Source organism: Phocoena phocoena, chromosome 1 (assembly GCF_963924675.1).
Source record: "Phocoena phocoena chromosome 1, mPhoPho1.1, whole genome shotgun sequence".
NCBI classification, from domain to species: Eukaryota; Metazoa; Chordata; class Mammalia; order Artiodactyla; family Phocoenidae; genus Phocoena; species Phocoena phocoena.
In genome coordinates, this window is record NC_089219.1 from 36716729 (window position 1) to 36738990 (window position 22262).

Sequence of the window (22262 nt, forward strand, 5' to 3'; positions counted from 1 at the left end):
TGTTCAGAATTAGACTCCTGCTGTCATACAGAGTGAAGTAAGTCAGAAAGAGAAAGACAAATACCGTATGCTAACACATATATATGGAATCTAAAAAAAAAAATGGTTCTGATGAACCTAGGGGCAGGACAGGAATAAAGACGCAGATGTACACAATGGACTTGAGGACGTGGGGTGGGGGAAGGGTAAGCTGGGACGAAGTGAGAGCGTGGCATTGACATATATACACTACCAAATGTAAAATAGGTAGCTAGTGGGAAGCAGCTGCGTAGCACAGGGCGATCAGCTCGGTGCTTTGTGACCACCTAGAGGGGTGGGATAGGGAGGGTGGGAGGGAGACGCAAGAGGGAGGGGATATGGGGATATATGTATATGTATAGCTGATTCACTTTGTTATACAGCAGAAATTAACACAACACTGTAAAGCAATTATACTCCAATAAAGGTGTTAAAAAAAAATTAGACTCCTGGTATTCCTGCTCCAAACCTTTCATTCTCCGAGGTCCCAATCTCAACAAAAAGCATCCAATCACCCAGGTTAGGCATGTGGATAATTGTCATCTCTTCCTGCTTCCCACCTTCAACCAACTTCTAACAAGACCAGTCAACTCTAATTCCTTAATATCATTCAGATCTGTTCTGCCTTCTCCATTCTGTCTCCACTGCTATAATTCAGGTCTTTGTATTTCTCACATCTACACTGATCTTCATCTCTCCAGCGTGGTACCCACACAGTCTATTTTCCTGGTCCTCCACCAGAGAGGCTGCAGTGGAGCTTAGTTTAACGGTGAAGAATATGAGGTTTGGAATCCAACAGAGTTATTTCACTACTCATTAGCTGTTTGAACTTGGGCAAGCTTGTCAATCTTTCTGAGTCTTAGTCTTCCCTGAAATGAAAGATGAGAAAACATCTCCTCTACAGGGTAGTTGGCACATGCAAATCCTCCAGAAGCTGGGGCTGGCCTGCCTACACAGCCTTAGCTCTCACTCCATGACCCACCACGCTGTGTCCCAGCCACACCTCCCTGTTTGCCTGGCTACCAGAGTGGCACACACCATCCAACATGGCATTCACCACATTCTCCCTCCCAGTCCTTCTCTTCTCCCCATGGCCTTGCCAGTTCACGTGCCACCTTCTCCAGGGAAGTCTTCTCCTGATTCTCTATCCCCCACGACCTCAACAGGCCCTCACACCAGCCTGGCTTCCTTTGTGTTCCCATGGCTCTTTTCACACCAAATCATAAATGCCAGTTTCTTTACTGGTACTCTCCAATGGACTGTGTGGTCCCTGAGGGCAGGGATTGTATGTTAGTCCTCCTCATAGCCCAGGGATCCGGCACAGAGAAGTTGCTCAATAATCATTTTGTTAGATGAATGAATCAGCCAATGAATAAATCCGTGGCTGCTTCAGTTTAGGACAGTTGGGTGTTGTCAACACCACAGGCTTCAGGCAAAGCTGCCAATGGCAGCAGTCTCCTGTTCCCTTTGCTTTCTGAATGAGTCAGCTATGCTGAGTAATTTGCACAGTGTATAGAGTTGTAACTGGCTGTGGTTCTTGTGGAGATATCTGGGCAGGGACTAGCACTTCCACTTTGGGTGTAAACAGTGGCACCTGTGAAATTTAAAACTCAGTCAAAAGTGATTCAGTGGGGGCTTCCCTGGTGGCACAGTGTTTAAGAATCTGCCTGCCAATGCAGGGGACACAGGTTCAATCTCTGGTCCGGGAAGATCCCACATGCCGCAGAGCAACTAAGCCCGTGCCCCACAGCTACTGAGTCTGTGCTCTAGAGCCCGTGAGCCACAACTACTGAGCCCGAGGGCCACAACTCCTGAAGCCCACGCGCCTAGAGCCCGTGCTCTGCAACAAGAGAAGCCACCCAATGAGAAGCCCGCAATGAAGAGTAGGCCCCGCTCACCACAACTAGAGAAAAGCCCACACGCAGAAACAAAGAGCCAACACATCCAAAAATAAAAGTAAATGAATAAGTTTATTTTTTTTTAAAAAGTGATTCATTGGGGAATTCCCTAGCAGTCCAGCAGTTAGGACTCGGTGCTTTCACTGCCACGGCCCGGGTTTGATCCCTGGTCGGGGAACTAAGATCCCACAAGCTGAGTGGCACAGCCAAAAAAACCCAAAAACACAACAATGATTCAGTGAATAAATCTTCATTTTGCCAAGGATCCCCATACATAATCAAGGAGCAGATACATAATCAGTGAAGGCTCAAGCATTTAGTACAAAGTGAAGACGCAGAACAGGGTTGTTGTCTCCTGGACAGCTTGGTCCCATGTGGGTAGAGAATGCCATTGGTGGTCAGGGAAATTTCATGAAAATATCCTCATCTATTCATTTTTACCCTGAAGGTTCACCTAGCCACTTCTTGCTGCAGGAAAAGCTGAGGCACAGGTTGGCATTTTTTCCAGGGCATCCTGGCACTACGGTGCCACCAGCTTGTGCCTGGGAAGAGCCCAGCTACTACTGAGAGCTGTGCTGCAGCTGACCAGGCCCCTATAGTCAGATATGAGGAGGAGCCAACCACTCAGACCCCAAAACCAAGCAGCACTAATTCAAGAAAAAGGAAGAAAAGGTTTCACAACCAAACAATAAAAGAACAAGTGAGAAAGACTATAGCACCAGGCTATAGCTGCCAAGTGGCCAGAGGCATCCTAGGCTGCATTTTTATCCAGGTGGGAGAGCATATGGGTGAAGACAGGGAGGCTCAGTGTCCTGGACCCTTTCCCTCCACAGGGTCGCTGGCTCTGTGATTCCAGATTAGAAACATATCTGAGCAATAACAGGTTGGGGTAGGGTGTAGTTGGGATTATGAGGGCTATCCCAGGAGGCCTGGATGAAAGAGAAAGTGCCGAAGCAGTGGCCAGCTGTTTCTGAATCAGGTTGGCCCACAGAGGAAAGGGGCTGTCCCAAGGCCTGTCCCCAGAGTACCAAGCACTGGAAGAGGTGGCACTATACATCCTTGAGGATCTTCTGCGTTGATTCTTTGATTGGGAAGAACAGGCTGAGACCAACTGGGTTCACTCCAGGAATGCAAGGCTGGTTCAATACCCTAAAGTCAACCAATTTTATCTAGCAAATTAACAGACTAAAGAAGGAAAATCACATTATTGTATATCAATCATTGCAGAAAATGCATGTGACAAAATTCAAAACTCATGTCGTAATTTAAAATCCTCAGAAAAATAGGACTAGAGAAGAGCTTCCCCGGGAATTCCCTGGTGCTTCAGTGGTTAGGACTCCACACTTTCACTGCCAAGGGCCCAGGTTCAATTCCTAGTTGGGAAACTACGATTCCACAAGCCATGAGGCACGCCGGGGAAAAAAATAAAATAAAAGGAAGGAAAAAAAGAAAGGGTGAGAGAAGAACTTCCTCAGGTTGATAAAAAGCATCTACAAAAAGAAATCTACAGCTAACATTATACTTAATAACGAAAGACTAATGCTTTCCCCCTAAATTCAGGAACAGAGCCACTGTGTCTGCTAACGGATTACTTCTAGCAAAAGAAAAATAATCCTAGGAGACAATTCTCTACAGGTCTTTCACGTTTCTGCATACCTTGTAAATGAAATAATTACAGTTCTTTGTTCCAGACTATCTTTTCAAGGCTGTTTGTTTAGCAAAAAGCGTTGGAAAATAAGATAGTTTCAACACTTCCCTGGTGGCGCAGTGGTTAACAATCTGCCTGCCAATGCAGGGGACACAGGTTTGATCCCTGATTCGAGAAGATCCCACATGCCACGGAGCAACTAAGACTGTGTGCCACAACTGTTGAGCCTGCGTGACACAGCTACCGAAGCCCATGCACCTAGAACCCATGCTCTGCAACAAGAGAAGCCACCACGATGAGAAGCCCGTGCACTGCAATGAAGAATAGCCCACGCTTGCCGCAACTAGAGAAAGCCCGCGTGCAGCAACGAAGACCCAATGCAGCCATATATAAATAAATAGATAGATAGATAGACAAATAAATAATAATAAAGTCCATAAATTAAAAAAAAAGAAAAGAAAGATAATTTCCCCTTTAGAGCAAAGGGCAGGCATGCTTACTGACTGCTATATAACTTTCAGATTCTCTGAAATCAGGGCTCCTCTTTGTAATAAAATCCATTGCATAAGCAGGCGTTCACCTGTGTTACTCCCATGGGACTTGGGGGCAAACGGAACTGATGCAAAAAGAGAAAACCCATATAATCAATATGAAGACTATAAAAGGAGACATCATTATAGATGGTACATCCATTAAAATGATTTTTAAATGACATAATGAAAACTTCTTGCAATATCTTTGAAAATTTAGATGAAAAGAGCAAGAAAATATAATTTACCAAAACATACTCAAGAAGTAGAAAACCCAAAGTGTCCTCTAACAATTAAAGAAAATGAATCAATACTTAATTTATTCCATAAGACCAGAAGCTTCAGAGAATTCTATCAAACATTCAAGAAAAATTTCTAGTCTTAAACTCTTCCAGAGATTAGAAAAAGAGAGTACATCTTTTCCAAAAATCCCTTTCACAGATTTTCCTGGAGGAGCAGCCATAGCACAGGAACAGACACCAGTCTTGGAGAGTTACAATCAGTTAAGGAGAGAGTGGCAAATGTAGCTAAGGGTACTCTGGTCTCTCTTTACATCACTTGTCCTTTTTTGTTTCTTCGGCTGCCGTTGGGTCTTCGTTGTGGTGCGCGGGCTTCTCGTTGCAGTGGCTTCTCTTGTTGTTGAACGCTGGCTCAGTAGTTGAGGCACGTGGGCTCAGTAGTTGTGGCTTGCGGGCTCTAGCACGCAGGCTCAGTAGTTGTGGCGCACGGGCTTAGTTGCTCCGCGGCGTGTGGGACCTTCTCAGGCCAGGGCTGGAACCCGTGTCCCCTGCATTGGCAGGCGGATTCTTTTTTTTTTTTTTTTTTTTTTTGCGGTACGCGGGCCTCTCACTGTTGTGGCCTCTCCCCTTGCGAAGCACAGGCTCCGGACGCGCAGGCTCAGCGGCCATGGCTCACAGGCCCAGCTGCTCCGCGGCATGTGGGATCCTCCCAGACCGGGGCACGAACCCGTGTCCCCTGCATCGGCAGGCAGACTCTCAACCACTGCGCCACCAGGGAAGCCCGGCAGGCGGATTCTTAACCACTGTGCCACCAGGGAAGTCCCAGATCGCTTGTCTTTTACCTTTTACTAAAGATTTTGTGGAGAGGAATGTGTGGGAGGTTGCCTTCTCATCTAAGACGGAAAGTTTCCAAGGTTTCATCTATTAGGTATGACCTTTGCTATAGTTTTTGGTAGATAGCTCTTACCACACTGAGATTCAATTTTCTCAAACTTTCTTTCTATTAAGATGATATATGTGCATTGCTAGATGGCACATTATTCCTTTTACATACTGCTAGACTCAATTTGCTAATATTTTGTGTAGAATTTTTGCATCTGTGTTCATGAATAAGATTGCTATATAACTTCTCTAGAGCCTCACTTACAGCTGGGGGCAGGGAATCAGAGAACGCAGTTCCCAACCTACAACTTAAACTTGGAACTGCTTTCTAAAACAACAAGTTGGCTGCACCTTCTATTTCTTAACTACGAACCTCTTTATAGTTCTACACATCAGCCATTTGTCTTTGAAATCCCACATACTTACCCTTATTTAAGTAAAACCTCAAAAGATTCCACTACCAATTCTCAAGTGTTCCTCTCCACGAAAGTCTTTGCCAAGACACAAAAGATTTCATTAAACTGGGGAGGAATGTGTATGTGTGTACCATGCATGCCCATCCTCCCATATACTCGTTGGTCCCCCAACGTTTGTGGTGCCTTTGTACCTACCAACAAAAACCTGTCTTCCATTGTACAGAATGACTCCTAAACATGTTCTTCCTGGGTAAAAGCTCCTGACAAGAAAATAAAAGGTGGGACTTCCCTGGTGGCGTAGTGGTTAAGAATCCACCTGCCAACGTAGGGGACACGGGCTCGAGCCCTGGTCCGGGAAGATCCCAGTTGCACGAGCAACTAAGCCCCTGTGCCACAACTACTGAGCCCGAGGGCCACAACTACTGAAGCCCCCGCGCCTAGAGCCGGTTGCGCCACAACAAGAGAAGCCACCTCAAGGAGAAGCCCGCGCACTGCAACAAAGAGTATCCCCTCTGCTTGCCACAACTCGAGAAGGCCCGTGCACAGTAACAAAGACCCAACGCAGCCATAAATAAATAAATAGATTTCTTTTTAATTTTTTTAAAAAGAAAATAAAACATTGATTTTTTGCTTTTCAAACATAATACTGTTAATATTTCTCACGTAGTCTACACTGCATTCTGGTGTGCAGATGAGCTAGTCAGGGAAACAACTGTGCCCTCGAAGTAGGTGGAGAGGCCAGCGGCCCTTGACTCTGCAGCGGGGCGGGGCGGGGGGGGGGGGGCGGGAACAGCTCACTTCTAAGCCCCGCCTTCCATGCAGCAAGCACTTGTGTTTACCCGCTGTCCTATCACACCACATTACCCGCCCGCTTCCAGCTCTGCCTGTCTGGGGTTCTTTCCTCTTTACAAAAATATTCAGTCCTCTGCCATCTTCCAGGCTCTCCCACAGCCCACCGACCCCTTTTATAGCACCTGTCACCAAACTGTTCGCCGGGCACGAGACGCGTGCTATGCAGGTTGGCCGAAAGGCTGAGTCAATGCTGGATGGAATGAATGACTGCGAAGCAGCCACAGAAAATGCCCTCTTTAAATTCTAGCCCCCTCCTCCTTCCTAACCGAACCTTTCCCTCCTTTTGCTTCCACCACTTCCTAGCTGTGGTACCTTATGGCAAGTGCTTTACCTCTCTGTGCCTCATTCCCTCAAATGTCCAACAGGGATAAGTCATCATGCTGTTGCAAAATGAAGCTCCTTGGTCACAGGGATCGTCACTGGGACACTGAACAGAGAGCCCTCAGCACAGAGCCTAGGCAAACAAGGCCTCAATAAGGGTTCGTCAGAAAGGAAAGTTTCTCTAAACTGCTGTCGACCTTGCCTCCTTTCTCATTTTCTGCTACACATCCACACCCACTTGCTCTGTCTCCCCCTCACCCTTTGTCTTTCCCCATCCTGTCGCCCTTTGAAGACGCGCCCGTCCTTCCCTCCTCCAGGAAACCTTCTAGATTCCTCAAAGCCCTTTGGCGGCCCTACCTCTGTGGTACCTCCAGCTCTTTTCAGCCTCTAAGCCTCCAACCTTCTTCCTCCGGCTCTGGCTGGCTCTGTGAGTCCCAGGGGGCCTCGGCCTCCTCCTCCCTCTCCCCTTTAACCACGAGCTCCAGAAGGGCAGGACTGAGGGGTCGCCGGCCCAGCTCTCCCCACGCCTGGCACAGTGCTGGCCAGTAAGAGGTGCTAAGAAAGGTCGATAAAGAGTTGGAGGGGAGGGGGTGCTGCTTCCTTGCGAGGGCGAGGGCGGGCAGTGGAGCGGTGGGCCTCTCCAGCGCCCCTGCCTTCCCCAGCCATCGAGCTGATCAAGGACCTGGTCAACTACGACGTGTGCCCGGCGCTGCTCAAGGGCCTCGTGGCGCTGCTGATACCGTCCTTCAAGGAGACCAGCAAACAGCAGTCCCAGATCGTCAGCGGTAGGGATCCGCTGGGATCGGGGTGGTGGACCCCGACGGGGCAGGGTGGAAGACGAGGGCGAGGGGTCCTCCAGCCTCACGGCCACTCCTCCCTTTCCCAGACTCTTCGGTTCTGCAGCTCACCGCCCACCTGCCGTGGTTCTTGCAGCAGGCCGCGGCCGCCAAGGCCATCGGGTAAGCGGGCAGCAGGTAGTGGGCGGATGCGGCAAGCCAGGCCCCGGTGCAGCCCGCGGGCCCCCAAGAGCGCTCCGGCCGCCGGAGGGTCCCACGGGGCCGCCGCAGCACGAATCCCACCCCCACCCCACGCCCAGGATCCTGGCGCGAGGCAACACGAGCCTGGCCGAGGAGATGCTACACCTGCGCGTGGTGCACAGCCTCATGGCCGCCATGGGCAACATGGACCACAGCAACAGCCAGCGGCAGGCCAGCCTCACGCTAGAGGTGCGCTGGGCGGCCGGGCGGCGGGCGGCGCGGCGGCGCGGCGGGCACAGCGCGTGGGCACGTCAGCCACGCCCCCTCGCCCGCCCACGCAGTACTTTGTGCAGTTATTCCCAGTGGTGGAGGAGCACGTGCGCAGGTCCATGGGGGAGGAACTCTACAAGCTCTTCCGTGTAAGTGCTCCCGCCCCGCCGCGCCCCGCGGGACACGACAGTGCCCCTGTGCGCGGCCCAGCGCACGGCCCCTCCCCCTGTACGCCCCACACACAGCTCGGCCTCGGGGCCGGCGGCGGGGGGGACTGCCCCGGCTTGGGCTTCTCCACCTGGCATCCTTCCGTCCCCTTTCCTGCCCTTCCAGTCAGGCTAAGAGCCTGACCGCAGCCGGCAGCCTCCATCTGCCCCCGCCCAACTCCAAGTCCAGGCTGCCCTGGCATCCAGCCCAGTTCCCCTTGCCCCTGTCCTCAGGGCAACGCCGAGGACTTGTACAGGAAAATAGATAGCATTCAGGCGGACATCTTGGCGGCCAACAAAGTCAATGTCACCAAAGGTGAGTGGGGTGTGAGGGGGCCTGGAGCAGAGGTGCGGCGGCACCCACACTCAGGCTCGTCTCCCTGTCCCCAGAGCTGTATCTCAGTGGCCTCTCCGACAGCACCATGAGCTTTTACTCTGGCCATTGTAATCAGGGTCAGGTGGCCTACATCACACACTTCCAGAGGGAGGCTGTGGGAGAAAAGGAGCAACAGAGCCTCCAAGGCAAGCCAGGAAGCCCAGGCTGTGTGGTAGGGAAGCCTGGCAGGAGGAAGGAGCCAGGGCCAAGCTCCGGTTGACTCTTCTTGGCCCTTGGTGGGAGGCTGGGGATCTGCCCGCCAGAAGGGGAAAAGGAGAGCTGGCTGGGAAGGGTTCAATAAACAAACAAACGGTCTTGCTATCTATCTGGTGTCCGTGTGTGGAGGGCAGAGGGAGATCTAGTGAGAGTTATGACGACGGGTCGGGGTGCCTCTGCTCACCAAGGAAAAACGCTGGTCTGAGGGGAAGGACCACCAACGTCGTAGAAGATTCAAGGGCACAGCCTGAGGAGCGGGCCTTACCTCAGCTCCCTGCTGGCCCCTGCGCTCTCCCCTCCAGGACACCACACCCACCTGGTATTTCTCCTGCCTCTCCGGTTGCTTCCTTTCATTCTCTTTTGCCGATACCTCCTCTTCAACCCAGCTTCCTTCAAGGTGGAGTGAGGCAGGACTCTGACCTGGAGCCTCTTCCCTACCTTTACACCCTGGTGATTCCATTGCTTTAAATACCACTTCTGTGCAAAGACTCCCACGTTTCTATTTCCAGCTAAACATTTCTACCTCATGGTGTTGTCGACGAAAAATTTAGTCAGTCGATCTAAGAAAGCAACGGAAAATTTTATTCGAGCCAAATTGCGGCGTATATCAGCCGGGAACAGCCTCTCGGAAAGCTCCAAGAACTGTTCTGCCTGTGAGAGGTCAAAGCACAGTTATCCAGGGCTTTGTACGTTAAATGACGTACACAGTGACGTTGACACAATCCACATCGACACCTACAAAGCAAGTAATGGGTCATGGGTCATCAGGGCCCCTTACAAGATCAAGGAGGAAGGTTATCTCCTAAGGAGTTATCTTGTTGATACTAGGAGAAGGTTGCTCTTTACAGTTGACCAGGTATTTCTGCCGACGGGGAGGTGGGTCGATGCATGGTGCAGATACGCAATGCACAGTAGAGGGAAGAGAGGAGGCCAAAGGGCGGAGAAAATTATTTATGTTCAAATTTTCCTTGACTCGCTTGAGAATACGGATTTGTATTTCATCAGTGTCCAAAGCTGAACTCCCAGTCCTGTGCCATCTTCCCCAACTCAACTGATGGCAACTCATCCTTCCTGCCACTCAGAACAAAATCGTGGTGTTCTCCTTGACGTCTCTCTTTAACCTCTGGATCCATCCTGTCTGTTGACTCTACCTTCCCAGTATATCCAGGATCCAACTATGTCTCACTACCTCCATCGCTAATACTCGGGTGCAGGCCACCATCATCTCTCCTCTAGATGACTCTGCTCTCTGCCCCATTCTCTTTGTCAGCACAGCAGCCACAGTGGTCCTTGTAAACTTCAGATTCTGTCACTCTGCTCAGAACCTTGCAGGGCTCTCCATTTCACTGAGTAAAGCCCAAGCCCGTGCTGTTACGGCCTCCAGGGTGATCTAGGCTCCCATGACTTCTGAACTCTCTCCTACTTCTCTCTCTCTTCTTCACTGGGCACCAGACACATTGGCTGTGTGGTTCTTGAAGTTGACAAAACAAGCTCCCGCTTTAGGGCTTTTGTGCAGACTCTTCTGCTGAACACTTGAGAGAGGTCCTCTTCCTAGAACCCTCACCCCAGGTGTCTGCATGGCTAACTCCATGACCTCCTTTCAAGTCTTTACACAAAAGGTGTCTTCTCAGGACTTACCTGGTGGTGCAGTGGATAAGACTCCGTGCTCCAATACAGGGGGCCAGGGTTCGATCCCTGGTCAGGGAACTAGATCCCACGTGCCTGCCACAACTAAGGAACTGGCGAGCCACAACTAAGGAGCCCGCCAGCCGCAACTAAGACCCGGTGCGACCAAATAAAAAGATAATTTTTTAAAAAAACAAAGTTATCTTCTCGGGGGGGGGGGGTTACCCTTTTTTAAGTCGCGTCCCACACTACCAACCCCTGTATTCTGACCCCCAACCCCTACCACTGCTGTTTTTTCCATAGCACTTATTTATGTGTTATTTATTTATTGGGTGTCCCCCCACCTGAATGTAAGCTCCAGCAGGGCAGGGATATTTGTTTTCATTACTGATATGTCCCAAATGCTGAGAACAATGCCTGGCACATATGAATGAACGACCGAGTTACTTACTGTGAGGGCATTGTCCCTCAAAGTCAGAGGACATGAAGTCAGATGGCAGTAATTCCCCAGGGTGCCACAAGAGGGCATCACCGGCCCTGATCTTGTTGGTCAGAGGCAGCCTAACTTACCCCAAACTGGGATTTTGAGCCTCAGCTTTCCTCTATTTGGGCGGAGGGAGGAGAGAAAAGTTAAGGAAATATCGGTATGTTTTCCATAAAGCTAAATGGATATCCTGGTTTAAAGACGTGCCCTGTTCTTTGGTGTCAAGTCACTCTTACTGTTTTTAGTCTTGGAATGGCCTTTTTGTAGAATCATGATTTTAAAAATTAGTACCGCAAAATTGTTTGGAAATTTTAATACTTGGAAAATCCAAAACTCTGGAAACCACTGGTCTAAGACGATAACTCTTTAATAACAATGGAGCTTTAAAAAATGAAATCTTAAGGGACTTCCCTGGTGGTCCAGGGGCTAAGACTCCACGCTCCCAATGCAGAGGGGCCCAGCTTCGATCCCTGGTCAGGGACCTAGATCCCACATGCTGCAACTAAGGGTTCTCATGCTGTAGCTAAAGATCATGCGTGCCGCAGTTCAGACCTGGCTCAGCCAAATAAATAAATACTTTTCAAAATAAATAAATAAAAATGAAATCTTAAGTATAATACAAATATCCAAAACAAATATACGTTACATGAAATTGATTACTATACATTTAATCTCCCCCAAATTTTTATTTCCAAAAGTTCACAACTACAACAAGTTGAAAGAATGAGTACCTATGACACATTCTCTTTCTCTCTCTCTGTTTACTGGGCTATTTGAAAGTTTCAGATATCATGACATTTCACTACTAAATATTTCACATTACGTGTCTACTAAGAATAAGGCCGTTCTCCTACATAATTACTATATCGGTATTGTGGTAGTGTGAGTCGTAGCCTCCAAATACATCCACCTCCTAATCCCAGGAACCTGTAGATATGTTACTTCACACGGTAAAAGGGATTTCGCAGGTGTGATTAAGGATCTTGAGATGGGGAGATTCTCCTGGATTATCTAGGTGGGCCCCAGGTAATTACGAGGCTCTTTATACGGCAGGAGGATCCAGAGTTAGGAGACGACACGACAGAAGCAAGAGATTTGGACTGCAAGGAAGGGGTCACAGGCCAAGGAATGAAGCCAGCTTTCTAAAGGCAAGGGACCAGATTCTCCCTTGAAGCCTCTAGAAAGAATGCAGCCCTGTCAACACCTTAATTCTAGACTCCTGCCGTCCAGAAGTTGTTTCAAGTCACTAAGCGTGTGATAATTTGTTACAGCAGCAAGAAAACAAATACAATTATTAATTGAATAGTGTCGCGTGAAATAGAGTACATACTAAAATTTCCACAAAGGCACCAAAAGTGTACCTTCTGCTTTCTTCCTGCCTTCCTTTCCTTGGTGTGTTATTGTGTTTTGTTCAGGATCCAGTTAAGGTTTGTATATTGCATTTGATTGTCATGCAGTATAAGCTTTTTCTTGTCTGTTTAATTTATGTACTGTATTTATTTTGGGCTGTGTTGGGTCTTCGTTGCTGCGTGCGGACTTTCTCTAGTTGCGTGGGGCGGGGGCTGCTCTCCGTTGCGGTGCGCGGGCTTCTCACTGCGGTGGCGTCTCTTGTTGCCGAGCACGGGCTCCAGGTGCCCGGGCTTCAGTGCTTGTGGCACTCGGGCTCAGTAGTTGTGGGACCCGGGCTTAGTTGCTCCGCGGCATGGGGGATCTTCCGGGACCAGGACTCGAACCCGTGTCCGCTGCAGTGAGAGGCGGATTCTTAACCCCTGGACCACCAGGGAAGCCCTAAGCTTACTTCTAAAATTAAAATTTAGAGCAATTACTTGCGGTCCTGATCCACATTAGAAACTGGAAACAACCGCTGATCTCGAGCATTTCCTTTTCTTTTTCTTTTTTTTTTTTTTCTTTTGGCCGCGCCGCGCGGCCTGCTGGGTTTCAGTTCCCCAACCAGGGATAGAACCCGCGCCCTCTGCCGTGGAAGCGTGGAGCCCTAACCACTGGACCGCCAGGGAATTCCTAGCATTTCTTATTCTTAACAGTTCTAGTTTTAAGGCTAAACTACCTCATCAGAAAGTGTATATTTAAATATGTATCATACAAAAATCAATCAACTATACTTCAATTTTTTGGAAGCTTTTAGAAAAGCCAAGTTACACAAAGCGAAGCACTTAAAACCACAATCCCAGAGAGGTGGGCCTCGCCGGAGGTGCTCACGTACTGCCTTGAAAAAACCTTTGCAAACAGATGGGCCCAAGCCTGAACTTGAACTCAAGACCGAACCAAAGCCAGGTTAAGCGGATAGTCTACAGCGAGCAGCCGTCTGCTGGACGACTGACTGCTCTGCGCCAGGCCGCGTGCCGTGCACAAGAAGCAGTTCAACTGTATTATGCCTGGTGGTCTGTCAACGTGCGAAGATAAACCCGAAGCGCGAGGAACAAAGTGCGCTCGCCAGCTCTGTGCGTATTCGAATTCCTTGTAACTGTGCGGCCGCTCGCGCGAAGAAAGCGGGGGTCATTTCTCCCGCGCCTCTTTCTTTCCTTTCCCGGGTGCCGCCTTCACTCAAGCCAGGATCGATACCGCCTCGCCAGAACACCACACGGGCTCCGCGCGCACCAGCTGCACCGTCCACACCTAACTACGCCCGCCTCCTGAACACAAGCTCCCAGAAACATGACACAACACCTTGTGCCCCCTGAGAAACGCAGCTGTTTACGAGCAGCCTTCAGAAACCGCGAGCACGACTCGCCAACGTTATCACACCGCTCCGCCAACCAGTTTAACTCCGGGCGCTTAGCCCTGGGTCCGAAATCACACGGACTTCACGCTCCTCACCGCGAGAACACCAACACAACAACCACCCACGCGGACACACGACAGACCGAAAAACAAATTCCTGGAGAAAAACGAACGCGGACTCACTATCCCCAAAACGGCCTACAACTCAGTCGAAACAGCGTGGACTGCTCTATTCCAGCGTAGGGAACGCTACCAGCCGGGACGCATCAGAATTCTAAACATTCTCTCTTTTGCACCAACTTACTAACCTTGTAAAAAACAAGGCCTCAAAAAATTGGGTAGAAACTCGGAATTGTTTCTCTCCACGGAAATCTTTAGTAAAAGGCGAAAGATTTATGCGTTCTGAAGAGAAACCAGAGTGTGCCGTCAGAGCCGCTCACACAGTCCTCGGCTAACTGGAAGTCCCAAGGCACCAACGGTAACTATTTACCCGCAAACAACGAGTGAGTTCTGCAATTATTTCACACAGTTCTGTGAAAATATCCTGATTCCGAGCGGGGCCGGGAGTCAAAAGAAATAGAAGGCTAGAGCCTTTTGAAAGTAGGCATGATCCCGAGTGCAGTGCATTCTGGGTATGTAAATGAAGCTGAGTCACCAACCTCGCGCTTCGGCAAATGCCTTCCTTTTTTAGTGTTCCTGCTCGGTCTAGAGCCACCACCAGGGGGCGGAGCACAAGCCAGATAGGAATATAGTCGTCTAGTCCAACTAGAAAGTCTGTTTTATTTTGTTTTCTTTTGTTTAAGGGACGACATTTATTCCTTTTCCAAATGTTACAGTAAGACCAGGGGCAAGAAAATGGTTTTAGCAGTTAGAGAAAAAAGAAGTGCAAATCTGGGGTTTGGCCGTTAAAAGTTACTTACAACACTGTGGGGGGAGGGAAGAAAAGAAGTTGTTTCACATTACAGACCTCCCCCCAACCCCAAAGCTTAATACTTGCTTACAAGTCAAAAAAGAGACACAGGTGATTCACAAGCTGGAGGTTGGAACTTGAGTAAGACATTTAGAAAAACCTAGACAAGGGCAGTGTCCTCCCCCGCCCAGGTGCCACTGTAGGCACAGCACAAGAGACTACAAACAGCAGGGGAAGGTGGACACTCAGGGTTTGGGAGTGTAGGCACCCCCACCTCTGGATCAGGGATTTGGGAAGTAAACATAACCTACTTGGAGAAGAATTGGGGAAGACAACCAGCAAACTGCCTTCTGCGCGGCTGGGGACAGGGAAGGAGGTAGGGCCAGGGGCAGGAGAATTTCACATCACTAACCTAGCTTGGGAAACTGCAAGGGACCATCTTCAACTGGCCTTAAGAGCAAGAGCAGATGGATGATGGTGTTGCCGAAATATCAGCTGGCCTGTGCACCAATGCCGAACAGAAATACGGAGACAGAGATTTTGGAGGAAGAGAGAGATGGCTTTATTTTTCTGCCAGGCAGAAAGGAAGACACAGCAGGCTAGCGCCTGAAGAACTGTGCCCCCATCTCCTTCGGGAATCGGAAAAGATTTTATACGTGCGGCTCGCAGTCTGGCATATATGATAAGGATCAAAATAGTGAAGGTCTTGCATTCTTCTTCTTCCTGCGTTATTTCAAAACAGTCACTGCTGGCGTCAGGCAGCCCGGTAACTGGGCCGGTGTGTCTCGGGGCTCTTGGCCTGCGCGACCTTCTTTCTGAAATGCAAATGCTACAGGGGGTGATTTGCTACAAGGCAGTGCAGGATGTAATTCACATAGTGTTAAAGGGTCATAGGTTCCGGGATGTCCCTGGTGGCACGGTGGTTAAGAATCCACCTGCCAATGCATGGGACACGGGCTCCAGCCCTGGCCCGGGAAGATCCCACATGCCAAGGGGCAACTCAGCCTGTGTACCAGAACTACTGAGTCCATGCACCACAACTACTGAGCCCGTATGCTGCCACTATTGAAGCCCATGCGCCTGGAGCCTGTGCTCTGCAAGAAAGAGAACCCACCGCAATGAGAAGCCTGGGCAATGCAATGAGTAGTCCTCGCCCACTGGAACTAGAGAAATCCCACATGCATCAATGAAGACCCAATGCAGCCTAAAATTTTAACAAATATATATATAAATAAATAAATAAACTCAAGAGAAGTCTCACTTTTGGCCTTATCCTCTCCACCCCATCCCCTCCACCCTGTGTTCCCCTGTGTTCATTAGTTTCTGGTTTATGTTTACGTGTTTCTTTCTGAAGAAAAAAAAATTATCATCATTATTAGCACACATATTTTATATCCTTTAAGAAAAGGTAACATACACTTATTTCACTTAATACACCCTGGAAATCAAGCAACGTCAGTTTATACAGATCTCCCTCATTCTTTTGTGGGTGCACAGTACTGCATTGTGTGGACATACTATAATTTATTCGGTCAGTCCCTATAGGTGGGAATTTCAGTTGTTTACAGAATTCTGCTATTACGGATAATACTGAACTAATAGATTTGTGCATATGTTTTTTCATATTTCTAAGTGTGTATTTTGGGGTAAATTCTCAGAAGTGAATTGTTGAGTCAAAGTCTAAATTCACATGTAGTTTAGTTAAATACTGCCAAATTCTATAGTTTGTTTCCAAGTGTGCTCCCTCCAGCAACATATGAGGGTGTCTGTTTCCCCACAGCTTTGTCAACAGGATATTGTCAAGTTTTTAAATTTCTACCTATCTAAATGGTGAAAAATGGTGTCTCAGTGTAGTTTAGAGTTGCATTTCTCTTTTTTATAAGTGAAGTTGAGTATATTTTTCATTTTTGTATCTTTTTTTTTTTTTTTTGCGGTACACGGGCTTCTCACTGTCGCGGCCTCTCCCGTTGCAGAGCACAGGCTCTGGACGCGCACGCTCAGCGGCCATGGCTCACGGGCCCAGCCGCTCCGCGGCATGTGGGATCTTCCTGGACCGGGGCACAAACCCGTGTCCCCTGCGTCGGCAGGCAGACTCTCAACCACTGTGCCACCAGGGAAGCCCCACATTTTTGTATCTTTTGTGTGTATTTTCTGTTTATATATTTTGTCCATTTTTATGTTTGCTCTTTCCCCTCAATTTTTCTCGGAAACCTGCATTGCCATCTTTCAGCCATGCATCACAGAAAGGAAAAGTTTCCCTTTATTTTAAAGAGCTCTCTGTGTGTTAAGGACATTAGTTCTTTATCTGCCATGTATCGTTAAGTTGTTAATATTCTCTCCCAGGTTTTCATTTTGCCAAGCAGGTGTTTTTTAATGGAGTCAAATTTATAAATCTTTTATCTCTTCTGGATTTTGAGTTATAGTTCAAAAGGCTTTCTTCACACACAGATTATTAAGAAAAATACACTCATGTTTTCTTCTACTATTTCATGTAGTTTCTTTTTTTTAAAATTTATTTATGTATTTATTTTTGGCTTTCTCTAGTTGTGGAGAGTGGGGGCTACTCTGTTGCGGTGCACAGGTTTCTCTTGTTGCAGAGCACAGCCTCTAGGTGCACAGGCTCAGTAGTTGTGGCTCGCGGGCTCTAGAGTGCAGGCTCAGTAGTTGTGGCACATGGGCTGAGTTGCTCCACGGCATGTGGGATCTTGCCCGACCAGGGCTTGAACCCATATCCCCTGCATTGGCAGGTGGATTCTTAACCACTGGGCCACCAGGGAAGTCCTAAAATACTTATTTTAAATCTCTTTTTCACTGATTTCTACCTTTTCCCCTCTCATTTCTTTGAATCTCAACTTTGTAGTTCTTTTTCAAATTATTGAACAAGGCATCAGTTAGGAATATTTTAGTTAGGTATGTTTTCAGTTGTTGATTAAAGAAAACATGAATAATGGTGGCTTAAATAAACAATTTGGGGGACTTCCCTGGTGGTCCAGTGGCTAAGACTCCATGCTCCTAATTCAGGGGGACCGGGTTTGATCCCTGACCAGGGAACTAGATCCCACATGCTTCAACTAAGAGTTCGCATGCCGCAAATTAAAAGATCCCACACGCCACAACTAGGACCCAGCACAGCCAAATAAATAAATGAATATTTTTAAAAAATAAATAAACAAGTGGGTTTTGTTTTCTTTTCTTTTGTTTGTAGTTACATAGCAAGGAGTTGGATTGTAGGTGGTTGCTGGCATTAGTTCAACTGTTCAGCCACCAAGAACCTTCTTGGGCTCTTCCTGCCTTCCTACTTGGCTGTCCTGAGTGTGTTGAATTTTTTTGATCTGATGACTATAACCTACCTCATGATCGCAAGACAGCTGTCACAGCTCCTGACAAAACATCCGTGTCCAAGGCAAGAAAAAAGGGGGAGGACATATGACAAGCAAATGATCCTCATTTCAGCCCCTTCTTTTTCGATCTCCAATGTGGAGATAAGTAAGGGAGAAGGGGGCTGAGAATGGCTGTAGGATTAGTCACCAACACTGTGGGTCACAAACAACTAGCTCATTTGTTTTCTATCTTTCTTGTTTTCTTTATCCCTTCCTGATGCCGTTTGGAAGAATCCTCACCCTAATCTTATTGCTCATCATTTCATTTTGCCTGTAACCATTCTGCTATTCAATCCATGTATGGATTTCAACTATTAAATTTTTCATTCCCAGTATTTCCAACTGATTCTTCTTGTTTGTTTCTACCTTAGGTTAACAATATCCTCCCTTATATTTTGGGGATATTTATTATACTTATTTTAAACTTGACCAGGTCTATTAACTCAGCTTCATCTAATACAGGTTTCTCTGTTTGTTGTTTTTCTTTCATTGCAAATATGTTTCCCTTTGAGTTCCTATTATTTTAGGGGTATCAGTGAATTTAGGGGAAGGCTAAGGCCCAGACCCTAGGATATGAAGCAGGTGGGGAGGTAATGTTTAAGGTCTACTGGTCTAGCCCTACCTAGTCAGGCTGGAGTGCTGGGTTTACAGCCTCATGAGGCAATGGGGCAGGTAATGATCCACCCAGGGTCCTGAGGAGTGGGGGTGAGGAGGGGAGAGGCACAACTGAAATAGCTCTCCCTCAGTCTTACCCCCATCTCAAGGCATCTGACTCCCTTCAACTCTGGCTACAGTCACAGTCTCCCCACAACTGGCCCCCAACTACCTTCCGTCTTCTCATGGATTTCTAGGTTTTCACTCTATATTTTCTCAAATCCTTAACCCCTCTTCAGTCCAGTGGTTGAGACTTCGCCTTCCAATGCAGTGGGTGGGGGTTTGAGTTCGATCCCTGGTTGCAGAGCTAGAATCCCACATGCATCGTGGTCAAAAAACCAAAACAGAAAACAGAAGCAATATTGTAACAAATTCAATAAAGACTTTAAAAATGGTCCACAGCAAAAAAAAAAAAAAAAAAAAAATCTTAAAAAAAATTTTTTCAAACAAATAAACGTTAAGTACAAAGACACCATTTTCCATTAGACTGCATCTACTATCATCAATTCATGGCCACAGTTATTTCCTGTCTCCCCATCCCTCACCGCTGGCCCACTGGATTATTGAATAATTTTAAAACAAATCTCATTTCTAGATATAAAAGACTTTAGGGAATTATTTTCAATTTTTTAAGTATAATAATGATACTGTAATTATGTGGGAGAATGGTCTTATTCTTGGGAGATGCATGTTGAAATACTTAGAGCTAAAGAGTCATGATGTTTGCAACTGTTAAAGAGAAAAACCACAGGCCCAAAATGGTGTCGCTTGTGCTAAAGCCCATGACACCAATCCTAGATTTAATACCTAACCTATGGCAGTTTCAACCTTCATTGGAAATGTAATCTTAATCACTTAGTCTGGAATTTTCTAGTCAGCACCAATGAGGTAATCTGCCAAATGGGCCTTCTTTATTCCCCAGAGAAAGAAGAGTCAATCTGTATAATAAAACCCTTGCTGTCCCTTCCCCCACAAAAAGATGTCCTGGCCTAAAAATAATCCTTTCTTCTCTTTTGCTAATAGCTCCCTTGCCCCACCCTCCTTCCTATAAAAACCTTCCATTTTATACAACCACTTAGAGCACCCTCCTAGTTGCTAAATGGAATGCTGCCCGATTCATGAGTCACCAGTCTAATCGCCAATTAGATCTTCAAATTTATTCGGTTAAATTGTGTTTTTTTAACACAACTATCAAGTAGTTCAGAAAAAAAAAATGAATAAAACCTAAGTCTAGATGCTGGACTGGATTTAACTTACACATTTTTGGCATCATTATCTCTTAGATGATGCTGTGTCTCTTGCATCCTATCAGGAGACACTTAATGTCAGGGTGCCTCACTACTGGTGATACTGTTTGATCACTTGGCTATAATGGTGACTGCCACTTTTTTTCATATAAAGGTGTGCTTTCCCTTTACAAATTGTTAACAAATAATCTGTGGAGCAATACTCTGGCACCATACAAACATCCTGTACTCAGTAACCTTTCACCTAGCATCCACTAAATCATTTAATTAATTGGGAACTGTAGTACAGTTCCAGAGGTTTTTTTATTTCAGTGGCTGTACTTTTAAAGTGTTTCTAGTTTTTGTTTTTTTATATATGTCTTTTTTGTAAACATATTGTTCTATCCTTTCACAATGATTTTTTTAACTTGCTATTTTTTTTATGTAAAGCATACCAATTTTATAGACTCTGATTGTTCCATTACCAGTTCAAGGAAGGGAGGGCTTTTTTTCTCTCTATTGTGGTGATATGTACGTGGTAATATGTTGGAGTCCCTGGCACACGTAAGTGTCCCCAATTTAATGGCTTTGTGTTTCCAAAAGTCCTAGAGGTTTCATTATTCTCAGACCATGGGACTCTTCTGGGTCAGTTCCCCTTGCTGCTCTGACTACTCTCTTCATTTTTGGCACAAAAGGAATTCTCGACTTTGGAGACTCTGAGTTTCCTATAGGTTTTACTGTTTTTGGACCACTCGGTGTTAATTCCTTGACTTCAGGTTCCTATAACAGGAGGGTATTGGAATCAGAAACAAGTTATGAGGGCTGGAGTTTTATCACCCATTCAGGGCCAGGAGAAATTCACTAGGTCTGCCCAAGGTTGAGGAACTGGCAATGCCCCCTGCAAAACCCCAAGTGCCCCAAGGGCCTTGGGAAGCAGCAAGGAAGTTTGCAACTACTTGGACCCACAGGTGGCAAAAGCAAAAAGGGTAGCGATGGGTCTGAATTTATATTGCCCTCCTAACTCAGGAGGCCCAGAAAAATAACATAACGAACATCATGTATACACATGATTCATGTTAAAAAACAAAATTCTATTTTGTTGAAGTACCCCTCTCCTACCACTTTACTCTCTCTGCCAGAGGCAACTGCTCTCTTGAATCTTAGTGTTTATCATTCCCAAGCATATCTTTATTCTTTTATCACATATGTATGTATCTGTAAACAATATCCCACTTCTCCCTCTACTCTGACTTTCATCTTCAGTACTTTACCAAGACTGCTCAAGGTCACCAATGACTTAGGTGCTAGCAAATTTAAAGGATACTTCCATGTCCTCATCTTGCCCGTCCTTACTGCAGTTCTCCAGAGTTACTTCCTCCTTCATTCCTTCCTCTACTTCTACTCCCTGGTTTTCCTCATCCCTTCAAACCGCCCTAATCTCACCTCCTTTGCTCCTCCTCTGCACTCCCTCAAAATGCTGATATGCCCCATGGCTCCATGATGGTTCTTCTCATCTCCATCTATACTCTCTCCTTAGGAGATCTCATTTAGTTCCAGGACTCTGAATACATCTACCTAAAATGACTGCCAAATCTCTATCTCTGGCCTGGATCTCTCCCTGAACTCCTAATTCGTGTATCCAACTGCTAACCTGACACCTCCACTCTGAAGTCTTGTATATATCTCGGACTCAACATGACCAAAGTGAAGCTTTTGACCTAACCCCCCCCCCCCAAACTGTTTCCTTCATAACCCCACTCTCCTATTTCAAGAAATAGTCCACCACCCACCCAGTTGCTCTAGCCAGAAACCAGCAGTCATCCATGATTATCCCTTCTCCTTCACTCACGTATCTAACCTGTCAACCTAAACAGAGGCAAACCAAGGCAAGCTCGACCTATCAGAAATTGAGTTGCAATTTGAGAAACATATGCTATAGCAAGATACAAGCAAGTCCGTTGAGGGTTTGGGCAGAGTTGTGTTTATGGACCAGAAGCAAGTCTGACCAGAGTCCTAAAGTATTAAGTTAATTGGCTTGAGGATGGGGAGTAATTCTTGGTGGATGTTCATTGGTCAGGAAATAAGTCTGTTTTCTGTAAACCAGGCAATTATGGGAAATCAGTCTCTAAGTTCCATTCTTTGGAGGGTGCCTTTGTGAGATTCTCCATTTCAGATCCTCCTGTTTCATTTTAGACTAAAATCCTTTCACAAACCCATCAGCAAGACCCATTCACTCCACCTTTCCACCTCCCAAATAAGGTACACCTTTAATCCATCCTCTTAGCTACATTTCCAGTATCATGACCCCAGGCTAGGCCGGTATAATCTCTTGCCTACTAGGTCACCTCACTTCCAGTCCTGCCCGCTTCAAATCAGTTCTCCACACAGCAGCAA

At 47.0% G+C, this 22262-nt stretch overlaps 1 protein-coding gene and 1 non-coding gene across 2 annotated transcripts in view; one reads left to right on the forward strand and one right to left on the reverse strand.

Annotated features, from left to right (window-relative positions):
- Positions 1–9255, forward strand: part of ARMH1 (armadillo like helical domain containing 1) — a 33350-nt gene extending 24095 nt beyond the window's left edge. Inside the window, exons 6-12 of the mRNA XM_065881367.1 lie at positions 7467–7589; positions 7691–7763; positions 7901–8030; positions 8123–8200; positions 8492–8573; positions 8648–8779; positions 9152–9255. Coding sequence (XP_065737439.1) covers positions 7467–7589; positions 7691–7763; positions 7901–8030; positions 8123–8200; positions 8492–8573; positions 8648–8779; positions 9152–9255 — 722 coding nt within the window. The remainder of the gene's footprint in view (positions 1–7466; positions 7590–7690; positions 7764–7900; positions 8031–8122; positions 8201–8491; positions 8574–8647; positions 8780–9151) is intronic.
- Positions 9256–14003: 4748 nt separating this feature from the next.
- On the reverse strand, positions 14004–14120 carry LOC136141178 (U5 spliceosomal RNA). Its single transcript, XR_010657710.1, has one exon. It is a non-coding gene; the product is annotated as a U5 spliceosomal RNA (small nuclear RNA).
- Positions 14121–22262: the final 8142 nt, after the last annotated feature.